The sequence below is a fragment of the Crassostrea angulata genome, chromosome 7 (genome assembly GCF_025612915.1).
Source record: "Crassostrea angulata isolate pt1a10 chromosome 7, ASM2561291v2, whole genome shotgun sequence".
NCBI classification, from domain to species: domain Eukaryota; kingdom Metazoa; phylum Mollusca; class Bivalvia; order Ostreida; family Ostreidae; genus Magallana; species Magallana angulata.
This window is the reverse complement of record NC_069117.1, coordinates 4949176-4971398: the sequence shown is the minus strand read 5'-3', so window position 1 is coordinate 4971398 and position 22223 is coordinate 4949176. Positions and strand designations below refer to the sequence as shown.

The window sequence follows — 22223 nt, the reverse complement described above, 5'->3', positions numbered from 1 at the left end:
CAATGCTAAGGGGGACCACTCCTTCCAAAACGTGAAAATTCTCAACTCGTCCGATGCTCCTCTCTACATGTATGCGAAGCTGTGCTATTTCTTGGTTCCTGTGGACATCGTCAGTAGAAAACTGATTCGCATTACCTTAAATGAAAGGGTTAAATTTCTGAAATACATGCACGCCTTGAAATTTATTACATATAATTGGATTTCAAACCTTAAGATACTCATCATGTAATTGAACTATATATATATACATTTTCCCCAAAAATTTGGATAAATTTAAAAAAAATTCATTTTAAGAATTGCATCGTGCCTCTGAATGGTGGGATGGTTAGAAAACACTGCTGTTTTTCTAACAAATCAGCAATGGTAAATCCTTTGTCAGCCATTACACTATCACCTGGCTCAAGCAAACTGATCAGCCCACAGTTCTCTTTCAGGTGACGATCTGATGTTTTCCCAGGCCATCCTTCCGAAACAAATGTGATGACACCAGAAGGGCTAATTCCAACCAAATATTTGACAGTTGTGTGGTGTTTGTAATTAGAAAAAGTCAAACTTTGATTTAGAATGCTACTTGAAGTTTGAATAAACAGTTCTGTGCAATCAATGATAACTCTAGTTGATGAGTACTTTACTTTAAATGACTTTGGCATAGTCCTGTTAATGATTTCTTTGCTCGGTAAGGGATTCAGAAACTTCAGTTCAGCATGTAGTTAACTAATCCAAGTGGTGAAGATCATAGAAAATAAGGCAGAACTTATTTGAAATCTTTCTGCAATATCTTGGATGAAAAGTCCTCATTTCAATCTCATTAGAACTGCAAAGAATTGGTCAATGGGGCTAAGATTTGAGGAAGACATCCTCACCCTATCACTGGCAGTAGTTTTGCCCTGTCCTCTCCAGTAGGTCATTCTTGAACATTTAGCTGCAAGGTAGCTGTAATAATTAAAGATGTTTAAATTCTCACCGACAGATCAGATAAAGAAACCTAGCTACATGTATCTCAATTTTAATTATCAAATTTAATTCAACAATTATAAATTTAATAGTAGCACATTTTTAATGAGTATTGCAGAGTAAAAAATATTAAGTCATTGATCAGTATGACCAAGCAATACTTGTAGTTGGGTACTCAATATTACCAGCATTTGACATTTCTACATTAAATTAATACAATCAGTTTAATTGATGTTGCATTGATGGAGCACATGCAGATTTTTAAAACTTATTCTTACTTGAACAGCCACAAAAAGATGGCAAATGACGGTAATCCTGTGTAGAACTTTGTCATTCCATCATTGTCTTTGATGAGTTCCACACCCCATTTGTGCCTGCCAAGTTCCTCCCTTAGTCGACTTATCTCCTGTGTCAGCTCCCTGTTTTCGACGTAGAGGGGGTCATCTTCACACTGCATGCCTATAATTATGTGTATTATTTTAGTACTTATATCATTTTACATTCATATGAAATTTTCACCTCACAAAAAATCAATGTCAGCTGATAACCATAATTGAGTTTTTAAGGTTATGTCAATTTGTTGTTACAATTGCATAGATATCTAATTATATTTAGGACAGTCTCACCTGAATCACATGTGAGATGAATGTTAAAATCATCTGTTGTGTCTGTTGTGATGGCACATAGATCTTCATCGTTGTCATCTGAAGCCTTTTCTGCTCTGCAGTATGAGCCATGGGCGAGCAGTGAGAATTGAAGACTTGCTATCTCCCTCTCCTTCAATATCACCTTTTCTTCATGTTTTTCCTAGTTGGGAAATAATTTTTTTAAACATTTTGTTATGTGACTATGATCAAAATATTTTCAATGCAGAACACAAAAATTAATTTTAATCATTTCATTAATATATATAAATATAACTATATATTCATGTAATGCTTAATTTTTTACTATCTATAGAATTAGAAAACCATGCATGTATGCTTTGATAGAATTTGACCATAGGCACTACATGATTATTCATATGCAGGCATGCATATGGAAAAAATAGATATACATATAAAACATAGTATAGGCTTTATATTGTATACATAACTATGAAGATTCACGATCTAATCGTCTCTTTTCTCGTCTTAAATCCTCTTCAGATCTAGTCACTTTGTATTGAAACAACGTAGGGCCGTTGTTGTCATCACTGGGGTCTTCTCCATGCCACCCGTGTAGAAAGTGATCGGAACAGATTCATGAGTGGTTGCCTGGTTCCCACTTATCTCTATCGACGGCTTTGACCCACACCCTTCGTTTTCTCTTGTCTTTCGGAAAGCGAAAGAAACTTACCCCCCTCGATCTCGCGTCAGCATTAAAGACATAACGGCACTTGTAAACACAACAAGTTTTCACCATTTCTGTCGAGTTGCTACGTCCGTTGTATCCACTCAGAAGCGTATATGCGCATGCACCATTACTGCGAGACAGATACATTAAAAGTGTTTATACAGTTTATTGAGCAGATTGATTCATTTTAAATCTCAAATGGTTTGATTGTTAAAATTAAGCTGAAAGTTTAATCTAGAAGTTCAAAAGTATGGTCATTTATCTTTTTTTTATTTAGCAACTATAAATCAACGTAAACATATAACGCCTGTTTGTACCTGATTCGAAGATGAATATTGATATTCAAAATGTGAAGAAACTTTGTTCAAAATTTAAAGAACCTTGATAAATTTGTTAACCCCTCTTTCGTATCACTTTTAGAAACACCATAATAAATTGTTCAAAACAAATTTTCCAGAATGGCTGACAAAAATCAAGCTAACAGTTCAACTAAACATGCAGAGATAAATATGAATGGTAATCTTAAACAACAGATTATTGAATCTTCAGTGGCATCAATAACCAAAAATAAATCTAATGATGTCCTTCGTCAACTTGTTAAAGATATAAGAAATAAAGAAATGGTTAACGCAGCAGCGAGACTTGATGCGTTTAAAAAATTGGGAAAATGTAAATTGTTACAGTTATATGAAATTCCCGAGCAACAAGGTGAAAGTCTGCTCCACTTAGCAATCAAAAGCCAAACAATTTAGTGTTAGTTAAAAAACTATCAACTCTGTGTCCGGATTTACTCCTTATGGGTAGAGAGCAGTCAAGAGAGTTTAGAGGACAAACAGCACTACATATGGCTATTGCCAAAGGTAACAAAAGAGCAGTTGAAGCCATGCTAGAAGTTGGCAGTAACTCAACAAATTTAATATGTCAACTATGCTGAACATTTGTGCAACAGGATCTCAGTTTGTTAATACTGTTATGATGGGACAACTTCCTTTGACAGTAGCTGCGCTCGGAGGGGATACAGAAATCGTAGATTTACTCATAGATAACAAAGCTGATTTGCACGCTCAAAAAAAGGATGACACAGTATTTCATTCGTTAGTGAAATATGCTGCAATATATCCAGAAAAAGTTATCGGCGTAATTCAAATGGTACGCCATATTCGTAATAAAATTAAAAGCGACTTTCATGAATATTCAGATATAGAAATGCATCGCTATACTCATTCATTTCTCTGGTTTCTGAGAAACAAAGACAACTTAACGCCTCTTCAGCTTGCGGTTAAGCACGGTGTGACTAAACTTTTGGAAAAAATCTTAACATAAAGGATGTCTACTGTTACATCAGTGCTAACGAAGGATTATTTGACGTTAAAGAATATGCTATTACGGAAATAGATACTGTCAGCATTATTCGCTTATGGCAAAGCCAAAAACAACCGAACTCAATATCTCGAAAGATTCAAGGCATTTCAAGAAATGTACCACAGTCAAATGAAACATCTTGCGCTGTTTGTTGTTCTTATCCTGACACTGAATGCTTTTTGGAAATGCTATTTAGACGAGATTATGAAAGCAAAGATGCGTATCGCATCATTGAGCTACCTCCAGTTCAGTATTTCATTAAAATGAAATGGAGCACTTATCAATGGTTTTTCATTTCATGGATGATTCTCCACTATGTTTTTATGACATTGTTAACCATATACAGTGTATACAATGTTGAGTTAGGTATTCCAAGCGCGCATGGCAACAATGCAACCACGTTATCTAAGGATTTTGTTTACGGATTTCGATGGGCCTCTCTTGGTGTATTCTATGGTTCGATTGCCAGTTGTTTATTGATTGCAAAGTTCCGCAAAACGAATATGACGGATTACTTTTCACACAATTTAGAATATATAAGTCCAATGATGATACTAGCTATAACAATGATAATTGATGTGATGTGGTCCATTGTAGAGAACCATGACAACATTCCTATCATAATTGCATTAATTTTTGGCTGGTGGTTGAATGTATTTTTCCTTTCTCCGTTTCAGGAATTTAGCTTCTTTACAGAACTGATAGAGCGTGTGATTACAGGGGATCTTATGAGGTTTGGATTAGTCATTCTTTTTGGACTTTTTTCATTTACGGCTGGAATGTACATTGTGTTTCGGGGAACCGACATAGAAGAATTTTCGTCATATGAAAGTACGATGATGGCAATGTTAAAACTTGGGATCGGGATCGACGATATAGGGGTGTTGTATTCCGCGCGAATTCCATTGGCAGCTATTACGATCTTTATTGTCTTTACCACCTTCACGTATATACTGATGTTGAATGCTTTGATTGCAATGATGTCACAGACATGTTCTAATGTGTCAGAAGACCGATTTCCTCTGTGGCGAATCCAACAACTCTCTGTTGTTTTCAGAACATTTATCAAGTGCAGGTATAAAAAAGGATGTTCGTGGGTTAGATCCAATAACAAAACAAAGAAATTTGGAAGAACGATACTTTTTTAGAAATACATTCCCTGCAGATGGAGTATGCCACTACAGAAGAAAAAAATCGAGTACAAAAGAAAACGAATGACTCACATTATTTTTCTAACGTGGTTGATTGTGTAGTAGCAAACAATAAACTGCAAAATTAAGTACGAATGCACGACAAAGAAACTCAAACATTCCAAGACAAAAACTTATCAGATAATAAAAAATGCAAACGAAGAAAATCAAACACGAAAACACCACGTTCCTCTCTCAACATCGTTGACGGTGTAGTAACAAACAATGAAATCATGAATTCAAGAATTCCCGTAGGTCCACTTGCAGAAATTGATGTCGATAAAATACCACTACTAAATGCAGGAATTGAACCGTCTTATAGTTGGACGAAGAACACCAGAAAAGAAAAAGTATCACCTGAAGAGCCAGATGCCAGACGAAAAAATAAGAAGCTATCTTCGACATCGCAAAAGAAAAAATATTTATCCGAGAGTGATAGTGAAAAACAAGATCAAATATCAACAAACTTAAATTCTACCCGGACGATGTTTCTTGCAAGATCACAGCAAAGAAGTTTAAAACCTCAGAAAGACACAGAACCATTAAAGTGTGAAATCCGCACTCTTACTGACCATTGATTTTTGGAACAGTTCACGCGTTGTGATAGCTAGACACTTCATATTTTTTTCTATTAATTAATACAGAACTATTGTTTTTGATTTTAATTTAATAATCGTTCTTTTTGTAGATTAGTTAAAATGCATGTCTATATTAATGAATGTGTATAAATGTATTCACTGTAACAATTTGCACTTTAGAACATTATTTTTCTCGAATTAGCTAATAAACTAATGTAATTAGAATTTATAGTTCGCTTACGATTGTCTAATCGCGAACATACTGAAATTAAAAACACTTTGATATATTTTACGTGGAAAACAATGATAACCAATGAAAAAACTCTTTAAAATTTTGTAAATATTTAACTGGTCTATTTATTTGAACTATTTATAATTAGTTAGTTTGGTGTCCATAATTCTCAAACAGGAAGAAATTCCCGGAAGCCCAGAAGTAAGTCATCCCACGCTGAAAATGTTGAAATTTATAGACCAATTCGCGACCCCATTTGCAGTCATATTTCAAACACACTTTGTACAATAGGAATAAAACATTTTTATAATTTAGACAGCAAACATTTTATAAAACTAAGTGGGACACTTAAGGGCACCAAATGACTAAATCCTACGCAAACATTTTTATGGGGAAACAGAATTGGATTGTTAGTTGATTTCAAGTTGCACTGTCTAAAAAGAATTTTATATTGAAAAATATAAAATAATAATGAGAAATATTGACTGAGACTGACCTTTTTAATGCCTTAGATTATCTAATTTTATCTAAATTAATAAGATCAAATTCTAAATGTAAAAGTATAAATTATCTTTTTGTATTTAATGTTTTGTATTAAGTATCGTGTTTAATAAAGGATACATAATACATATATTGGGAAAATCCTTATATATATCTATATTCATTTTTGCCGTAAGGTTTTCATCATCATAAAACTGCTTAGTCCGATTGTTGTGGCTTTTTACAGTACCAAATTAATTTCCATATTGCCCAATCATCGTCATTTATTTATACCAGCAGAATCGATCATATTTGAAGGACAGAAAAAAAAACTTCTGTATAGTAATACAAAAAATGCAAAGCTCATATGCCATACTTATGAGGACCCTTTCGGTTTTGTTCCCTGAGTAATTGAGTTTACTTAGCTGCACATTATGCACAATTTGTACATTTTTTTTGAGTGATAATTTTTTGAAATAATTTTTGATTGGAAAAATTACCCTGCACATTGCTTATTATTATACAAAGACAAAACAAAGCCATTTTATTATAACGGGGGTTAGAAGAGAAAAGAATGATTCCTTATTCTTTAAATAGTGACGTATTGATTAAATATTTAGTATAAAGTGTTGTTTAGCTACCTTTTCTGTTCGCTACGGTATGAACACATATTTTTTAAGGGCAAATTTATTGATCAAAAACTAGTTCAAATTTAGGTTTATGATTCAAAAAAAGTTTAAATTCTGTTAGAAACCAGGCAGATAATATTTAAACACATTTGCATTTGCATGAAAGTCTTTATTCTATAGCTAACAATAGGGACAGTTTTTTGCGGGCAATACCAACATATTTGGAGATTCCACGTAACTATTGCAAGACTAGATGTTGTTAACTTGATGAATGTAACGAATAACGGTTTAAAACGAAGTCAAATCGCCCATTCCTGGCGCTTCGTTTTAAGCGTGTTTTATTGTTTGTACATGTATTATGGAAATGTGAATACAGCTAAGAAAAACTATAATAAATATATGCATAGTTCTACACGAATGTCAGTAAACAGATCAATGAAGGTTCAATGAATTTCGAGGAAAATTCAGGCGTTTAATTTTTTTTGATATGCTTGATATGGAAAAGGGAGTTAACAGTGACACCGGTGAAATATGCAGCTATAACGTGGTCCTAGACAAATCTTGTTGATTTCAAAGAGCCTTGATTTAGTGGCCAGCAATGAAATAGACATGCAAACTTATTTCAAATATTACAATTTCTACTTAAACAAAATGTTTAGAGCAGATCTTTCAATGAATTCACAAAGACAAAAACTTATAACGCATCGGTCATTTCCATTCTTTCAGTACGTATATTGCAATTAATTAGGGTAGTTTTAAACAAGTTTTTATTTGGAAAAAATTGCATCTAATTACCAATGAATTTATAAATAAATCCTCAAATGATATTGCTTAAACAAACAGTGTATCAGAATTCCAAGCGCATTCAATACATAGTGCCACAAAAATATTTTTACAGACAGGCACATATAAAGACAAATAATGATAAAATAACACACCTCTATCCCTTTGACTTGGTTTATAAAAAACAAAGGATAAAAATTGCTAAATACTTTCGAAGGGATTAATACAATTTTTATCTAATTCCCAATTTAAAATTTAAATCCTTTTTGCAGATCTGAAACAAATTTGGACATGTATTAAATTGTCAAAAAAACATTTTGTATAGCAGAATTATTTCTTCACTGTAATTAATTTTGTCCACTAGCTTTGCTATTAAATTAACTATCGTATTCTCAGGGGTTTTTTTTAATTTTGGTTCATTTTTTGGTTTCATTTGATCTAAACCTTTATTATTATCTTTGTGCATATTTAAAAAAAAAATGTTTTCTTCACACGACGCAGTTTTTTTCCTCGACAACTTCAAAAGTTTTTTTTGTTTTCGTGTTGGAGATTGCAAAGAGTATCTGTCACTGTTAGTATTAATGGAATCACTCTCTCCCACGTTTTATTTTGGTCAGTAATATGTTCTATCATAGATCCTTTGATTCATATAAGTTTGACGTAAGGACGATACATTGCCGCGTGTTCCGCACTTTGGTATCAACAACTCTCTTTCGAACACCTCTCTTTCCGCCATCTTAAACAGATTTAAAACCCTTGAAACTGCAGCCAGAGTTGGTTTTCAGTTTTTCCGGAAACTAATTTCACTTTGAAGCTGATAAAGACAAAAAACTAGTTTCGGTTTGAAACTTGTTCAAAAACGGGTTTGCAAATAGATAAAAAGTTATGCAAAACAGAATTAAAACCTAAACTAGTTTTTTATCAATAAAATCGCCCTAAGTGTCGATTATGTACTCTGTTTAAATGTATTGTACGGAGACCGTTTATGGTCATTAATACAGTATACTTGTGTAAGCTTTAGTGTTAAAGTTTCCCTAGGTTTAGTCTCATTTAATGTATAGACGACGCTCTCTGCATTGGCCAAGGAGGTGTTTATGAGGACTGACGGCTCATGGTTGACATACAAAAGAGTTTCCGCACTTTGAAGATGACACGGGTCTTGACCTTGTGGTGGACGACACATTGGGCACTGGCTAAGGATATCATCGTTGTGACTGGCAGAGACGAGATGTTGGGAGCCGACGTCGATGCACCGTCTCCCGTCTTGAAATGTTGAATTTTTGTATATTTGTAGATATCGTATATAAATATTTTATTGTGTATAAAATTTGTGTTGTTATTACTTATTAGAGAGCCCGGTCATGATAACAACCATACTGAGATCAGAGATACATTCAGACTTCAATTTTATAAATTTACATTAAAAGATGAACATAGCTTTTTTAAATGGAGAACCTATATTTTTGTTATTTCTCACTTCAATGAACTTATAAGTAGAAAGAATGTCTGCACAAATCATATTTTCCTTATATACAGCTATATCAAACGTAAAAAATGAAACCAGAAATCTTGGTAAATAATATACGGCTGCCCCACCACTGACCGAAATATTGGAGTTTTTATTCGTAATTTCTATTTTCCTCTTCGGTACACAGTACACATCTGGGCGCTTTTATCTACAATCAAATGCGCAGTTTCAAGTTATCAAATCTACTCGAGAATCAGCAATGGAATTGAAATGTAGTGTTATCGACAGTCAACAATCATTATCTCACTTCCATTCTATCTCAAATGGGCATGGTAATAATATGAAACTAAAACTATTCGCCATCTTCATGTAAGTACATGCCTGGTAGAGTGCTTTGAACGTACATGTTTTGATACGCCGTAATAATAAGCTAACATGTCGTAACATACTGTAAAATCCGCTTCATTACATTTAGAGTAATTTGAGATTACTACATTTTGTTACGTACACTTTTTTACTCGCTGAAACTTTTATAATTCTAAGTCATTTATTATTTAATTAATTATTTAAAGGTTAATTTATGTACAAAACAAGCATTAAAAAGGTTGATTATAGTTTTCTTATGATGTGAAACTTTTTATCTCAAACACAACATACATTTCAAAATCTGAAAATCGGATACCAACAGTGTGTGTTGCTTGAGACGCATATAAAGCAGATAAATCTAATTAATTACCTTTTTACTCTTTCAAATAGCAATGGTTCTCCTGATAAGTGCGTTGGCGCTTTGATTTTTTTAAAACGTCATGTAGCATATGACAGAATGGTCTTTTTTCTTAATTCTGTTTATATAGAAAATTTTATTTTCATCAAACGTCACTAATCTTTGACATTCTTGTTCATCTTTAAACATTATACAACTAATAACTGTTGCAACTTGAATAAAATTGTAATATTGTAGGTTTGAAATGTTGGTTTTCGTAACGTGTAAGAAAAGACGCTTGTTTCTTTTAACCAAACTAAGATTCGTTATGTTAAAAACCAAAATAGGGTATTAATGATTTATAAAACACCAAAATAACATCAAAACATTTGATACTATATTTTGTTTAGTGAAAAGTTCTTTGGTTGTTTTATTACCACGTCTTAAAAAACAATATTTATAGATGGTACATTTTCATGCATTTTTAATATATGGTACTTTTGGTCAACTGTTTACCATTGAACAGATGAACAGTGTTATTAATATTACAAGAAAAAAGTTCAAAATACATATTGGTATCATTTATTATTTAATCTAAGAGACAAAAAAAACTTTTGAAATATGTTCATGATCACAATTGATTAACATTTTAATATTCAAAACATATAGATATATCAAATAAGTATCATTGTGATTGATTTGTTGATACTGTATACAGGGAAATATTGGTCCCATCTTAATTTCGTATTTTGCGCCCTCGCTTTCAGCGGGCTAATTTAAATCTTGGGCGATTCCAATGGCTCAAACTATCCCTCTTTGAACAAAACTATGTCTGGGAGAATTCAAGACGGGCGGATCAGTTTGCTAGTTTAAAACGGCGAAAGTTACACGAAGCAAAAATAAACCTGTAGACAGGTAGGAATGAAATATAAGTAAGAGGAGTTTTTAATTAAAATTTATATTGATTAACTTTGAATTTAACATTGACTTAGATATAAAGAAATCAAATCATTTTTTTTCAAAACCAAAACATAAATATAAGTATTCAACATAAGTCAATACAATAATCAAAACTTTACTACTCTAACGCTTTATACGAAAGGATTTAACTGTTTATTAATGTATCCAACACATACAGTCAGAGACATCATTAATAATCAGTAAGAGTACGGATTTCACATTCTACTTGATCTCGCTCTTTCTGAGAATTTAATCCGGTTGGCGGTTTTCTGGCAAGAGTTATGCGTCTAGTGGATGGGTCCAATTTTTGGAAATAATGGGCAACTTTGTCGTCTTCGTTTAAGACATTTTTCTCTTGTGAAAATTCTCTTCTATGTTTTCGTTGAATGTGTGGCTCTGCTGTAGAGATAGGCACTATCTGCCTTGTATTCTTTTTCAAACGAAAAGAATGTGCTAATAAGTCATTCTGCGGCGATGTTTTATCGACCATTGGAGGAGTATATCTTCCTGATGAAGAAAAATTATTCCTCGTTATTATACTATTACCGCTGTTCGAAAAATTTCGTTGTACTTCCGAGTCATTTGATTTTTTTTGTACTCGTACTTTATCCTCTGCTGTTGCAAATTCCTTGCGTAGGGCATGAATTTCTAGAAAGTACCTTTCTTCGAATTTTATTTGTCTTGTTTTTGGATCTAATCCACAAACTTTCCTCTTGGTTCCTGCACTACGTATATTCTTAAAACAGCAGCGACAGATAAGATCTTCAATAACAAGAATGATAGAGAGCTGTTGTATTCGCCATTGGGGAAATCGTTCTTCTGACACTCTAGAACATGTTTGAGACATCATTGCAATCAACGCATTCAACATAAGTATATATGTAAAGGTAGTAAAGACTGTAAAGATAGATATTGCTACCCATGGAATTCGTGCAGAATACAACACCCCTATATCGTCGATCCCTATCCCGAGCTTAAACATTGCCATCATCGTTCTTCCATACGAAGAAAAATCTTCTTCGTCTGTTCCCCTGAACACAATGTACATTCCAGCTGTAAATGAAAAAAGCCCAAAAAGAATCACCAGTCCAAACCGGAGAAGATCACCGGTGATTACACGTTTGATAAGTTCTGTGAAGAAGCTGAATTTTTGAAAGGGTGAAAGGAAAAATACGTTCAACCACCAGCCACAAATAAGTGCAATGATTAAAGGAATGTTGTCGTGTTCTTCTATTAAGGACCATAAAACATCAATAACCATCGTTATAGATAGTATCAGCATGGGAAATATATATTCCATATTGTGAAAAAAGTAATTAAAGACATTCTTTTTACGGAACTTAGCAATCATTAAACAACATACGATAAAGCCATAGATTGAACCTACACTAAAAGAATACCATTGAAAAACGCAAACAACAGACTGAGACGTGGTGGTATTGTTACCTTGCACACTTGGAATCCTCAGTTCAACATTATATACGCTATACATTGTTAATAGTATCATTGAAACATAATGAAGTATCATCCACGATATAAACCACTTATTATATCTCTTCCATTTCATTTTTATGATATTCTGAACTGGCGGTAACTCTATGATGCGATATGCGTCTTTGCTGTCATAGTCACTATTGAAAAGCATTTCCAAGATGGATTCTGTTTCAGGATAAGACCAACAAAAGGCACAGTTTGTTTGATTTGACTGTACGATATTTCTTGCTATTCCGTCGAAGTTTTCAGGGATAGATTTGGATTGTTTATGGCTTTGCGCCAAGTTTATAACGCTGACAGTATCTATTTCTGTGATGTCATACTCTTTGACATCAAACAATCCATCATTTGCACTGATATAGCAGTACACATTTTTTAGATTAAGAATTTCTTCGAACAGTTCCGTTACTCCGTGCTTTGCGGAAAGTTGGAGAGGCGTCAAGCTTTCTTTGTTTTTCACAAGCCAAAGGAAGGAGTTAGCCTTTCGGTGCATATCATTTCCGAAATGGTCAAACGTGCTACTGTCGATTCGATGTTTGTTTTCCAGTTTCTGATTTATATGTTGCATCATCTGAATAATGGTTATTACTTTCTCTGGGTATGTTGCTGCGTATTTAACTAATGAATGCAACACAGTGTCTTCCTCTTCATTTTGAATGTTTAAATCAGCTCCAAACTCCAACAAAACATCAACTATATCGGTATTCCCCGTCAGTGCGGCGACAGTTAAAGGAAGTTGCCCCATCATCACCGTGTTCACGAACCGAGATCCTGTTGCGCGAATGTGCAACAGAGTCGACATCTCCTTTTTCTTATATCTAATGCCAACTCTTAACATTTCTTGAATTGCTTCTTTGTTGCTTTTGGTAATTGCCATATGTAGTGCTGTCTGTCCGTGAAATATTGGTGATTGCTCCCTTGACATCAGAAGTAAATCTGGACACATCTCCGATAGATTTGTAACTAGAGCTATATCATCCAGGCTTTTAATTGCCAAATGAAGCAGGGTTTCGCCTTGCTTGTCAGGGCTTTGGTACATCTTCAGCCAATCGGGCTTCTTCCGGTCCTTCAACGCTTCTAGTCTCGCTTTTGCACTTATAATATCTGCATTGATAATATCTTTTCCTAGTTCAAAAAGAACCTTTTCAGAGTTGTTTGTATTTATCAGTTCTTTTGTGGAAGTTTTTATGTGTTCTAAGCGGTCTTGTTCTATTTCCCGTGATTCTACACCCATTGTTGAACTTTCAACATTTTCTTCCTGATCTTTTTCTAAATCATCTTCATATTTTTTTATATAATACAGTCCTTCCATTTCGCAATGTTTGCTGTTTAAAAAACAATAGAATGATAAGGTAAATATATTCCTAGTAATTTAGTTTTAAGAATCAAACAGAGAATGCCGGATTTTTATCACAGTTTCATGTAGGCTACAAATGTTTGAAAAATAAATCCGACAATTTAAAAATCGCGAGATGTGCTTCTCGCGATTTTACGTGGATATTAATTCCTTGCTTTTAATTAGAAATCTAAAGTAATAAAGTTTATCAGATCCATATTATGTTTTGTAAATAAGATTTTTTTTAAATTCAAAATTAAAGCGTGAACTTTAACAACACAACCTAATATTCTAACCTAATACGTTAAGTAAAAGTAACCGAATACCAATAAGTTTAACTTAATATATGTATATTATTACAAATTAATATAAAAGTAATTTGATAGACCCTACCACATCCATACCTTTAAGTACTTGAAAGCACACTGTCAATGGAAGTACCGTAGGTGTATGTCTATTTTTCATGTTGAGTGGAAATTATCTTTTAACTCAAGGTCGAAGTACATCAAATGCAATCTACTACGTCTCACTATACAGAAAACAACTTCATACTTAACAACTACAAACATTGGTGTAACTGTTGGTATCGGGAAACAACATATGTTGTTTGAATATTTTTTCAAAATTTTGTTTTGTTTAAAAGTTTAGTTTTGTTTATAAATTTTATCATTTATTTGCTGTTCAATACTTAAAAACGAATTGTGACATGCCACTACCTGTGATTTTGTTATCTAAAAACCATTACATAGAATAATATGCGATTGTATGATTTTGAAATTAACTTCTTTATATAACAAGTCTCCAATAAAGTTTGTGCTCCCCTCATTTAGAGATCTGCGGCGTTCATTATTTTATATAGAAGCTAGACAAAGACCCCTTCTATTAGATATTTTGCAAAAAATAATGTTGCATGCAATACATTACAAAAACACATTTTCAACATTTACCAGAAGGTCAGAAAAAGTCCTTAAAAGAAAACTATCTGGAGCCGATAAAGAAATAATAACAATACATATATCTTTCCAGACATTTTTTTTGCCAAGAGGCTGAAATTTAGGCTGGTAATACAAGTTATACATAGTAAATTTCTGCGATGACTTGAGAAAGCCATCAAAAAACCTAATTTTCAAGGTAAATTAATGTTTAATTTTTTACAACAATAAAACAGATTGAAAGTTTTATTTGATTATTATAAACAGTTCAAAATGGGCAAGTTTGCTGTTCCAATATTTTTTTTAACAAGAATCGATACATATTCTCTATTAGGCCTGAAAGACAAATAAACGAAGTGGTGTTGGTGAAAACAGCAGCAGAGCCCGGATCATACATACAGTATAGACCTTAGGCCAAACAAGCATTAGTACTGTTCTGTGTTTAAGGATATATATGACTATATCTGATACTTAGAATAAATTAAATACAGCAAAGTACTAAATCTTATTTAACAATATTTATTCAGATATTAACCAAAATAAGTATGTAAATGATATGTGGACCACGCTATTTTTTTAAAAACGGCGTGAGATTCACTAGTCAGTAGTTATGCATTCTACACAAATCATGAAAAACAATTGAAATGCAATTAATGCTCTCAGTGTGAGGTAAATACATGGAAAATGAGTAGTAAATTATAAAGTGTTAAGCCGAATATATATTTTAATTAACTTGTATTTCATAGTAGATAATTAAACTTATTACAAAATTAAACACAAAGAGCACCATTTGAATTTGGAAATATATAAGATTTCAGTACTGTACGAGGGTTGTCCCAAAATAGCGTAGACAAGTGGCGTTATTCAGCTAATCAAAGACACATAAAGATAAAACTTGTGCCACAAAGGGTTTTAGTAATTTGCATTTAAATTATGTTTTGAAATCAAATATTGTTTGAGATTAAATAAGTTAAATAAATGAATGTTGGATCATTAATTCGACATGAACATTTTTGACGTCGCACATTTCGCCGCCATACAAAACTTGTTGTTTCAAATTATTCATTTTCTCAAGAAATTCATAAATTACAGATTTGAATTTTTCAGTATTGTTTGCCAAAGGGCCGTTGAAGAAAACATAGAAATCTAATAAAATTGCAATGAACAGATTTTAAGTTATGTGTTCTGTCTACGCTATTTTGGGATAACCCTCGTACTTTTGCTTTAAAAACTGGTTGAAGATCATATTGATTTTTTAATCAAAAGGCATTACATTATAAGATCACTGTGCCCATTTCTATTGCAAATTTATCATCTGAAGGTTGCAATGCTGTATGGTAAGTATGCTTTTGCGTTTTCAGAAAATCTAAATCAATCCACAATACTTGGTCAAAGTACGTCAAATGATATTGGATACTTAAAACACAGATAAAAGCTTCTTTCCAAAAAATATCTTAGTTTTTAATAAACATTGTCGGCATTTAAACTCGCATCTTCGACCTAAAGGCGAAAGTGCGAAGGTCAATGTGGCCCCATCGGAACACCATTCTTCAATGAGCTTATGTAGAACTGCAAAATATTCTTTGAATGAGTTTTTTAATGAATAAAATCGGATCAGGTTAATTTTCAATTCAACAATACATTTTATATCTGTATATTCTATATTACGAAAGCTCATTAAGGCCAATTTACTTGGAAAATTAATTTCTATTGCGTTTAAACGCAAAGCTACTATGTTTAAATGCAAAGCTTTGCGTTTAATCGCAATTCGTTATGCGTTATACTTGGCGATAACAAACAGTGTTCAATATCAAAAGTCCAAAGGAAAAATATAAAACAGGAGAAAAGCAAACACGAACCTCTAAACAAATAAGAGGTAGGATCAGGTGCCATGGAAGAGTGATCACACTCTATATCCTCTGTATCCCCATTTCTGACTCAAGGATGCCAATTTGAGCTCCCTCATATTGGAAGGGGGGGGTGCTAAACTTTTAAGACGTATAACGGTTCCTGTATACTTTGGTCTCTTTTCTGATTAAAGGATGTCAATTTTGTCTCCTTCATATATTAAAATCTTATATTAGGGGTTGTCTAATTACAAAAATATTGAATTTGAATCTACATTACCTGAGGTTGCGTTCTCTAAAGTTAGATCTTTTCTTGGCAAATGGTTTTTAAGATTTTTTTTAAAATTCTAGATATTCCAATGTAAATTTTGTCCCTCTGTCACCTTGTAATCCCATCATACCCAAGGGATCATGATTTGAAAAAAAAACTTAAATTTCCCCAAACTTTAGGATGTTTTAATACAAGTTTCAGCGTTCCTGGCTGATTGGTTTTTGAGAGGTAGATTTTTAAATATCTAGTCCAATATTCCTTTGTAAATGCGTGGCTAATTTAGCCATATAGTGAAAATGTATTAAATCTTAGAAAATCTTCCTATTACTCCCACACATGTGGAGAAAAACTGAATGCATGGTTATGATGTCCACAAACCCCTCTACCTTAATTGGAAAATTCATGGCCCCTGGGTCAGGGGTTCAGGTCGTAGTGGGGGCAATATGGCCATTTAGTGTTAATGCATATAACGTTTAAAAAATCTTCTTCTCTGCAGACACAGAACACAGAATAAAAACTAACTGCATATTTAGAAAAAAAAATTATCCTATCATCTTTGATAATTTTTATGTCACGTGCATGTAAGGCAAGGGTTATGGTTGGGAAAGGGGGGTATGCATTTGTCTTATTATTTTATTCTGCTCAGGAATTTCAATGAAAGAAATGAGTTTATTTACATGTTTAGAAAAGAAAAAAAATGAAGCTGCCCATCCAAGTTATCGATAAGATATTGTGAAAGCATTTAAAAAGAGTTCACTGAAGAGGAGTATAACAGTTAATGGAGTTATCTTCCCTTGCTTTTTTATAAAGGGGTTATCTTCCTTGGCTTGTATATATGTAGTAATCAATAATTAAATATAGTGTAATTCAGAAGTTGTAGGATCAAAATAGTTATGCAGGTATTTTTATTATTTGAAACAAAAACAGCCCTCATTTCTTTGTAAATAAACAAGTAGACTTGTTAATTGTAAAGTAATAAGTAGTATACTAGCCACCTAATTTTAGTTTATCTATGAAAACATGTAAAATTTAAACCTATCTAGAAAGTTAACATATATGAGAAAAGAATTTGAATTGGATCTGTGCACCTTTTCATACACTCTGTTACGATCTTAAAGTTTTGTGCTACGCTATAGGGTTAAGAGTCCTTTTCGAAAAAATTTCAGGCAGTGAGGTGGATGTCATTGCAATATTATAATCATCTACTCCATAATGAAACTCAATTGAATGCATTTATGTGAATCCTCGACTATTTTGTGAATGGGCTATGGTATTCAGGTGACCGTTAAGGCCTATTGGCCTCATGTTATTATATCTAAGTAAACCCCAACAGACTGCCCTACTGGTCGGGCAGACTGTGTTAGTTCTGTCTTACCAGTGGTGACCTCACGGACATCGTTCAGGAGTTATCTGGTTTTTCTGCGCTCCTGTTTTTATATTTCATTTTAGGAACCAACGCTTTCTGACAAACCGTCATGGTTGTTATTCAAGGACGGCAGATGCCCTTCAAGTTGTTTGCTAACTGCGGATTTAGGCTTACCAGTTGTGTTCATATTTTTTATATGGACTGTTAAATTCTAGTACAAATATGTTCTAAGATTCGCCACCAAGAGGTGTTTATCCGTTCCCAGGGTAAATCTCGTGGTAATAGCCTTCATACCTACATATTTTGTTTTTATACAATTGAAGCCGATAAGGCCATTATCGACAATAAACTCATTTCAAATAACATACTTTTGTTAATTATTCTGACACCATATATTATAGTTACATAAGCAGTAATTGGTATTTGTATGCATATCTACTTCAATCAAAATGAAGAAAGTGTCTTAATTTTTTTTTTCTAAAACATTTTAATCGTACATTAATTCATCTCAAACTATGCACTCCGGTTTTATACACAATATAATGTATGATTATAAAGCAAACTTTTACATAACAAACATGTATCAACCATATAAGAGGCATGGTCACTATTTAATTAAGTTAAATACTATTTTTCTGTTTCTATTAGTTACAATGCTTTAGTACTTCATTTCTAATGATCAAATGAAATTTAAGAGTAAGTCGTTGAATTATCGACAAGGTAGAAGACTCACAGGTCTTGTAAACAGGGCACGTGTCCTGTTTTTGTTTACATACATGTAGGTTTACTAAACAAGCTGAATTTTCAATCTTCTTTTTCCTTTAAAGCATGAATAATCATTTCTTAACATTTAAACTATTATTTTGGGTCAAAAACTGGAATTTTTAAAAACAACTTGTAAAACATAGCAAAGACCTGTTATCTCTGGAACTTATAACTCAACTGGTGATGCTTTAATTTTTGTTGCCTATTAAAAATGCACGCCTTACTGAAGCATTGTAAACATTATAATTTGGAAGTACATTATTGACCAAAATCGTGGCCATGCCTCTTTAACAACATTCATCAGCTAAATAACCAAACATGTTTCAATAAAAAAAAATATATCTTTTAAAATGTAAGAAGGTTAACGACAACATTTCATGTGAAATCCCAAACGTGATATGCCATTCCCTTGCTGTAAAGCATCGAAAACAACGAAGCATGAATCAAAAATACTCGCTAAAATGTCTTATCTAATATTAACAATAATTGTTTCGGGGGTTTTTTCCCCTACAATATCATCACAGACAAATTCATACACTTATAATTTCCACTTTGAGATTCATATACATTTTCTAAAATGACCTACTAATTTCTTTCAAGTGAAAGAATCAGTTATATTTCAGATTTCATACTCAGATGGTTTTTTTTTCGTTCTTTTGTCTATCAAACGGTGATTTAGCTAGATTAAGATGACAAGTCAATGGCTCAATATCCACAACAGGCGAATGTTGGTTTCGAGTTTCCATGCCATTCTCGGAAAAGGATTTTCCCATCTGCGATACTAAAGTCGGTTTCTTAGATGAACGTACTCTTGGTGATACTGGTCTAAACTTTTTTGACTCTTCATTTTCTTAGTTAGTGTTCATTTCATCTAATTTTTCTAGACGCTTTCTTTTTTTTCCCTCTTTTGACTTACGAGCACCGTACGGTTGAAAAGACCCAGAGGCTTGAACGGCCGTCGTATAAATCGAACTTTGTCGAGCTGGGAAAATATTAGAGGAAAGAGGATTTGTAAAAGTTTGACTCCTTAATAGGTTTTCCTCGACTATTGATTGTAGGCATAGTGTTTGCCTTTTGGCAGATTTTTTGTTTATAGATGTTTTGTCCTCTTGTGTCGCATATTCCATTTGCAAGGAATGTATTTCTAAGACATATCGCTTTTCTTTTTTCTTCGTCCTTGTCATTGGATCATAACCTTTTGAAGTTATTGGTGTCCCTACACATGACAATATATACTCAAAACAGCAATAACAGAATATATCCTCTATTAAGAGAACAATAGACAGTTGTTGTGTTCGCCACTGAGGAAACCGTTCTTCTAGCACAAGGGAACATGTCTGTGACATCATCGCAATCAAGGCATTAAGCATGAGAAGATATGTAAAAACTGTAAAGACAATGAAGATTGTAACCGCTACCCACGGAATTCGGGCAGAATATAGTACGCTTATATCGCTGATCCCAATTCCAAGCTTAAACATTGCCATCATCGTACTTCTGTATGACGAGAAATCATCTTCGCCTGTTCCTCGAAAAACGATGTACATCCCAGCGGAGAAAGAAAACAATCCAAATAGAATAACTAGTCCAAATCGGATAAGATCCCCGATGATCACCTGCTTAATTAGTTCTGTGAAGAAGCTGAAATGTTTTATTGGTGAAAGAAAGAATATATTCAACCACCAGCCGCAAATCAAAGCAACAATAAGTGGAATATTGTCGTGTTCTTCTATTAAAGACCACACTACATCGAGGATCATTGTAACAGATAAAATTAGCATTGGAGTAATATATTCTAAATTATGCGTAAAGTAAAAAATGATATTTTTCTTTCGGAACTTAGCACTTAATAAACGAAACCCAATGAAACCATATAAAGAGCCACAACAAAATGATACCCATCGAAACCCGTATACAAAAATTTCAGAAAATAATGAGGCATTATTTCCATTCACTGTTTGAATGCCTAATTCAACGTTGTATACGCTATATATAGTGAGAAATGTTATAAAAAGATAATGAAGTATCATCAACAATAGGAAAACCCATTTATAAATGTCCCATTTCATTTTTATGATATTTTTTACAGGAGTTAACTCAATAATACGATAGGCATCTTTTCTGTCGTAGTCATATCTGAATAGCATCTCTAATACCGATACAGAATCGGGATTGAAACAGCAAGGCCCACATGGCGTTTCATTTATGTGAAGTCTTTTTGTAGGTTCTCCTTCAAACTGTGGAGTTGTGTTTTCTGGTTTGGAAGCAACTCGTTGTTCACGTCTGTGATCTGAGGTGCGAATAATGCTAACATTGTCTATTTCTGTTATGTCGTACTCTTTAACGTCATACAACCCATCGTTTTCTCTGATAAAGCAGTAAACATTTCTCATGTTAATTATCTCTTCAAAAAGCTCAAAAACTCCGTGTTTGGCGGCAAGTTGAAGTGGAGTCATGTTCTCTCTATTTTTCATGAACAAAACAAACGAATGTATGTGTCGACATTTATCATCTTCAGAGTTGATATCTATGGTTGTGTCGATTTGATATTTGCTTTCCAGTTTTCCGGTAAGATATCGAAACATTTGAATGATAGCCATTACTTTTTCTGGGTATATTGCCGCATATTTAACTATAGAATGGAATACGGTATCACCCTCCCCATTTTGAGCATGCAAATTAGCTCCATAATCTAAGAGAATGTCAACGATCTCGGCATTACCCGTCAGTGCAGCCACTGATAGAGGAAGTTGTCCCATCATCACAGTGTTCACAAACCGACCTCCTGTCGCCGTTAACTGTAATAATTCTGACATTCTGTCGTTTTCTTTCTGATGGACAACATCCAGCAGTGTTTTGGTCAGTACAGCGTTTCCCTTGGTAATGGATATATGAAGGACTGTCTGTCCACAAAATTTCTCTTGATCTTTGACTTGTGAAGTAAGTAACTGAGAACATAGTTCTGCGAGCTTTCTTATGAAAGATTCCTCATCAAGCTTCTTGACTGCTAAATGGAGTAGAGTTTCGCTTTTACTATTATAGGATGAATACTCTTTCAGCCATTCAAGACTTTCTTTTCTTTCTAAAGTATCAAGCCTAATATTGGCACTCTTAACATCTCCGCTTTTTATATCTTTTGCAAGTAAAAGAAGAAATTCTTCTTTTTCACCGCTATTAATCAATTGCGTCGTTGACTTTGTAAGGTACTTCGTTCGCTCCATGATGAAAAATTTTGCTAGACCTGAAATTAACGGCTTTTTTAAAAAACACAGAAAATAAAATTCAGCTTTGTGATATTTTTCGATCAAAATTTTCTGTTGACAAATTAAGACACATTTTCTGTAAGCACTTTTCCGGCATTCATAGAAACCGATTTTGCCGAAAATTTTCCAAGATAAAGACCTTATCAAACTGTCATAAAATAACATGTCAAATTGTATATGTACTGACCAGTTTCTATGGGAACTCGACCCAAAGTTTAAATGACATGATACAATAAACTTGTCATTGCATGATCTGGTCAATATGGGTGTCAGGA

At 33.3% G+C, this 22223-nt stretch overlaps 2 protein-coding genes and 2 pseudogenes across 3 annotated transcripts; 1 reads left to right on the top strand and 3 right to left on the bottom strand.

The window, feature by feature from the left end:
* Positions 1-84: 84 nt before the first annotated feature.
* LOC128191850 (THAP domain-containing protein 11-like) lies at positions 85-2436 on the bottom strand (annotated as a pseudogene).
* A 311-nt stretch (positions 2437-2747) lies between these two features.
* On the top strand, positions 2748-4930 carry LOC128155904 (uncharacterized; annotated as a pseudogene).
* A 6345-nt stretch (positions 4931-11275) lies between these two features.
* On the bottom strand, positions 11276-13469 carry LOC128156124 (transient receptor potential cation channel subfamily V member 5-like). 2 transcript variants are annotated; one of them, XM_052818144.1, is made up of 3 exons: positions 12121-13469; positions 11621-11727; positions 11276-11436 (listed from the first exon to the last, which is right to left on the bottom strand). In XM_052818144.1, the coding sequence occupies exons 1-3, from the start codon at positions 13400-13402 to the stop codon at positions 11368-11370; spliced, it is 1458 nt and encodes a 485-aa protein (XP_052674104.1). In that variant the 5' UTR covers positions 13403-13469; the 3' UTR covers positions 11276-11367. The 2 variants fall into 2 exon arrangements, with proteins under 2 accessions (XP_052674104.1, XP_052674105.1); XM_052818145.1 differs by having other exon boundaries at positions 11318-11501.
* Positions 13470-18422: 4953 nt separating this feature from the next.
* On the bottom strand, positions 18423-21906 carry LOC128155902 (transient receptor potential cation channel subfamily V member 5-like). Its single transcript, XM_052817790.1, has one exon. The coding sequence runs from the start codon at positions 21904-21906 to the stop codon at positions 19537-19539; it is 2370 nt and encodes a 789-aa protein (XP_052673750.1). The 3' UTR covers positions 18423-19536.
* Positions 21907-22223: the final 317 nt, after the last annotated feature.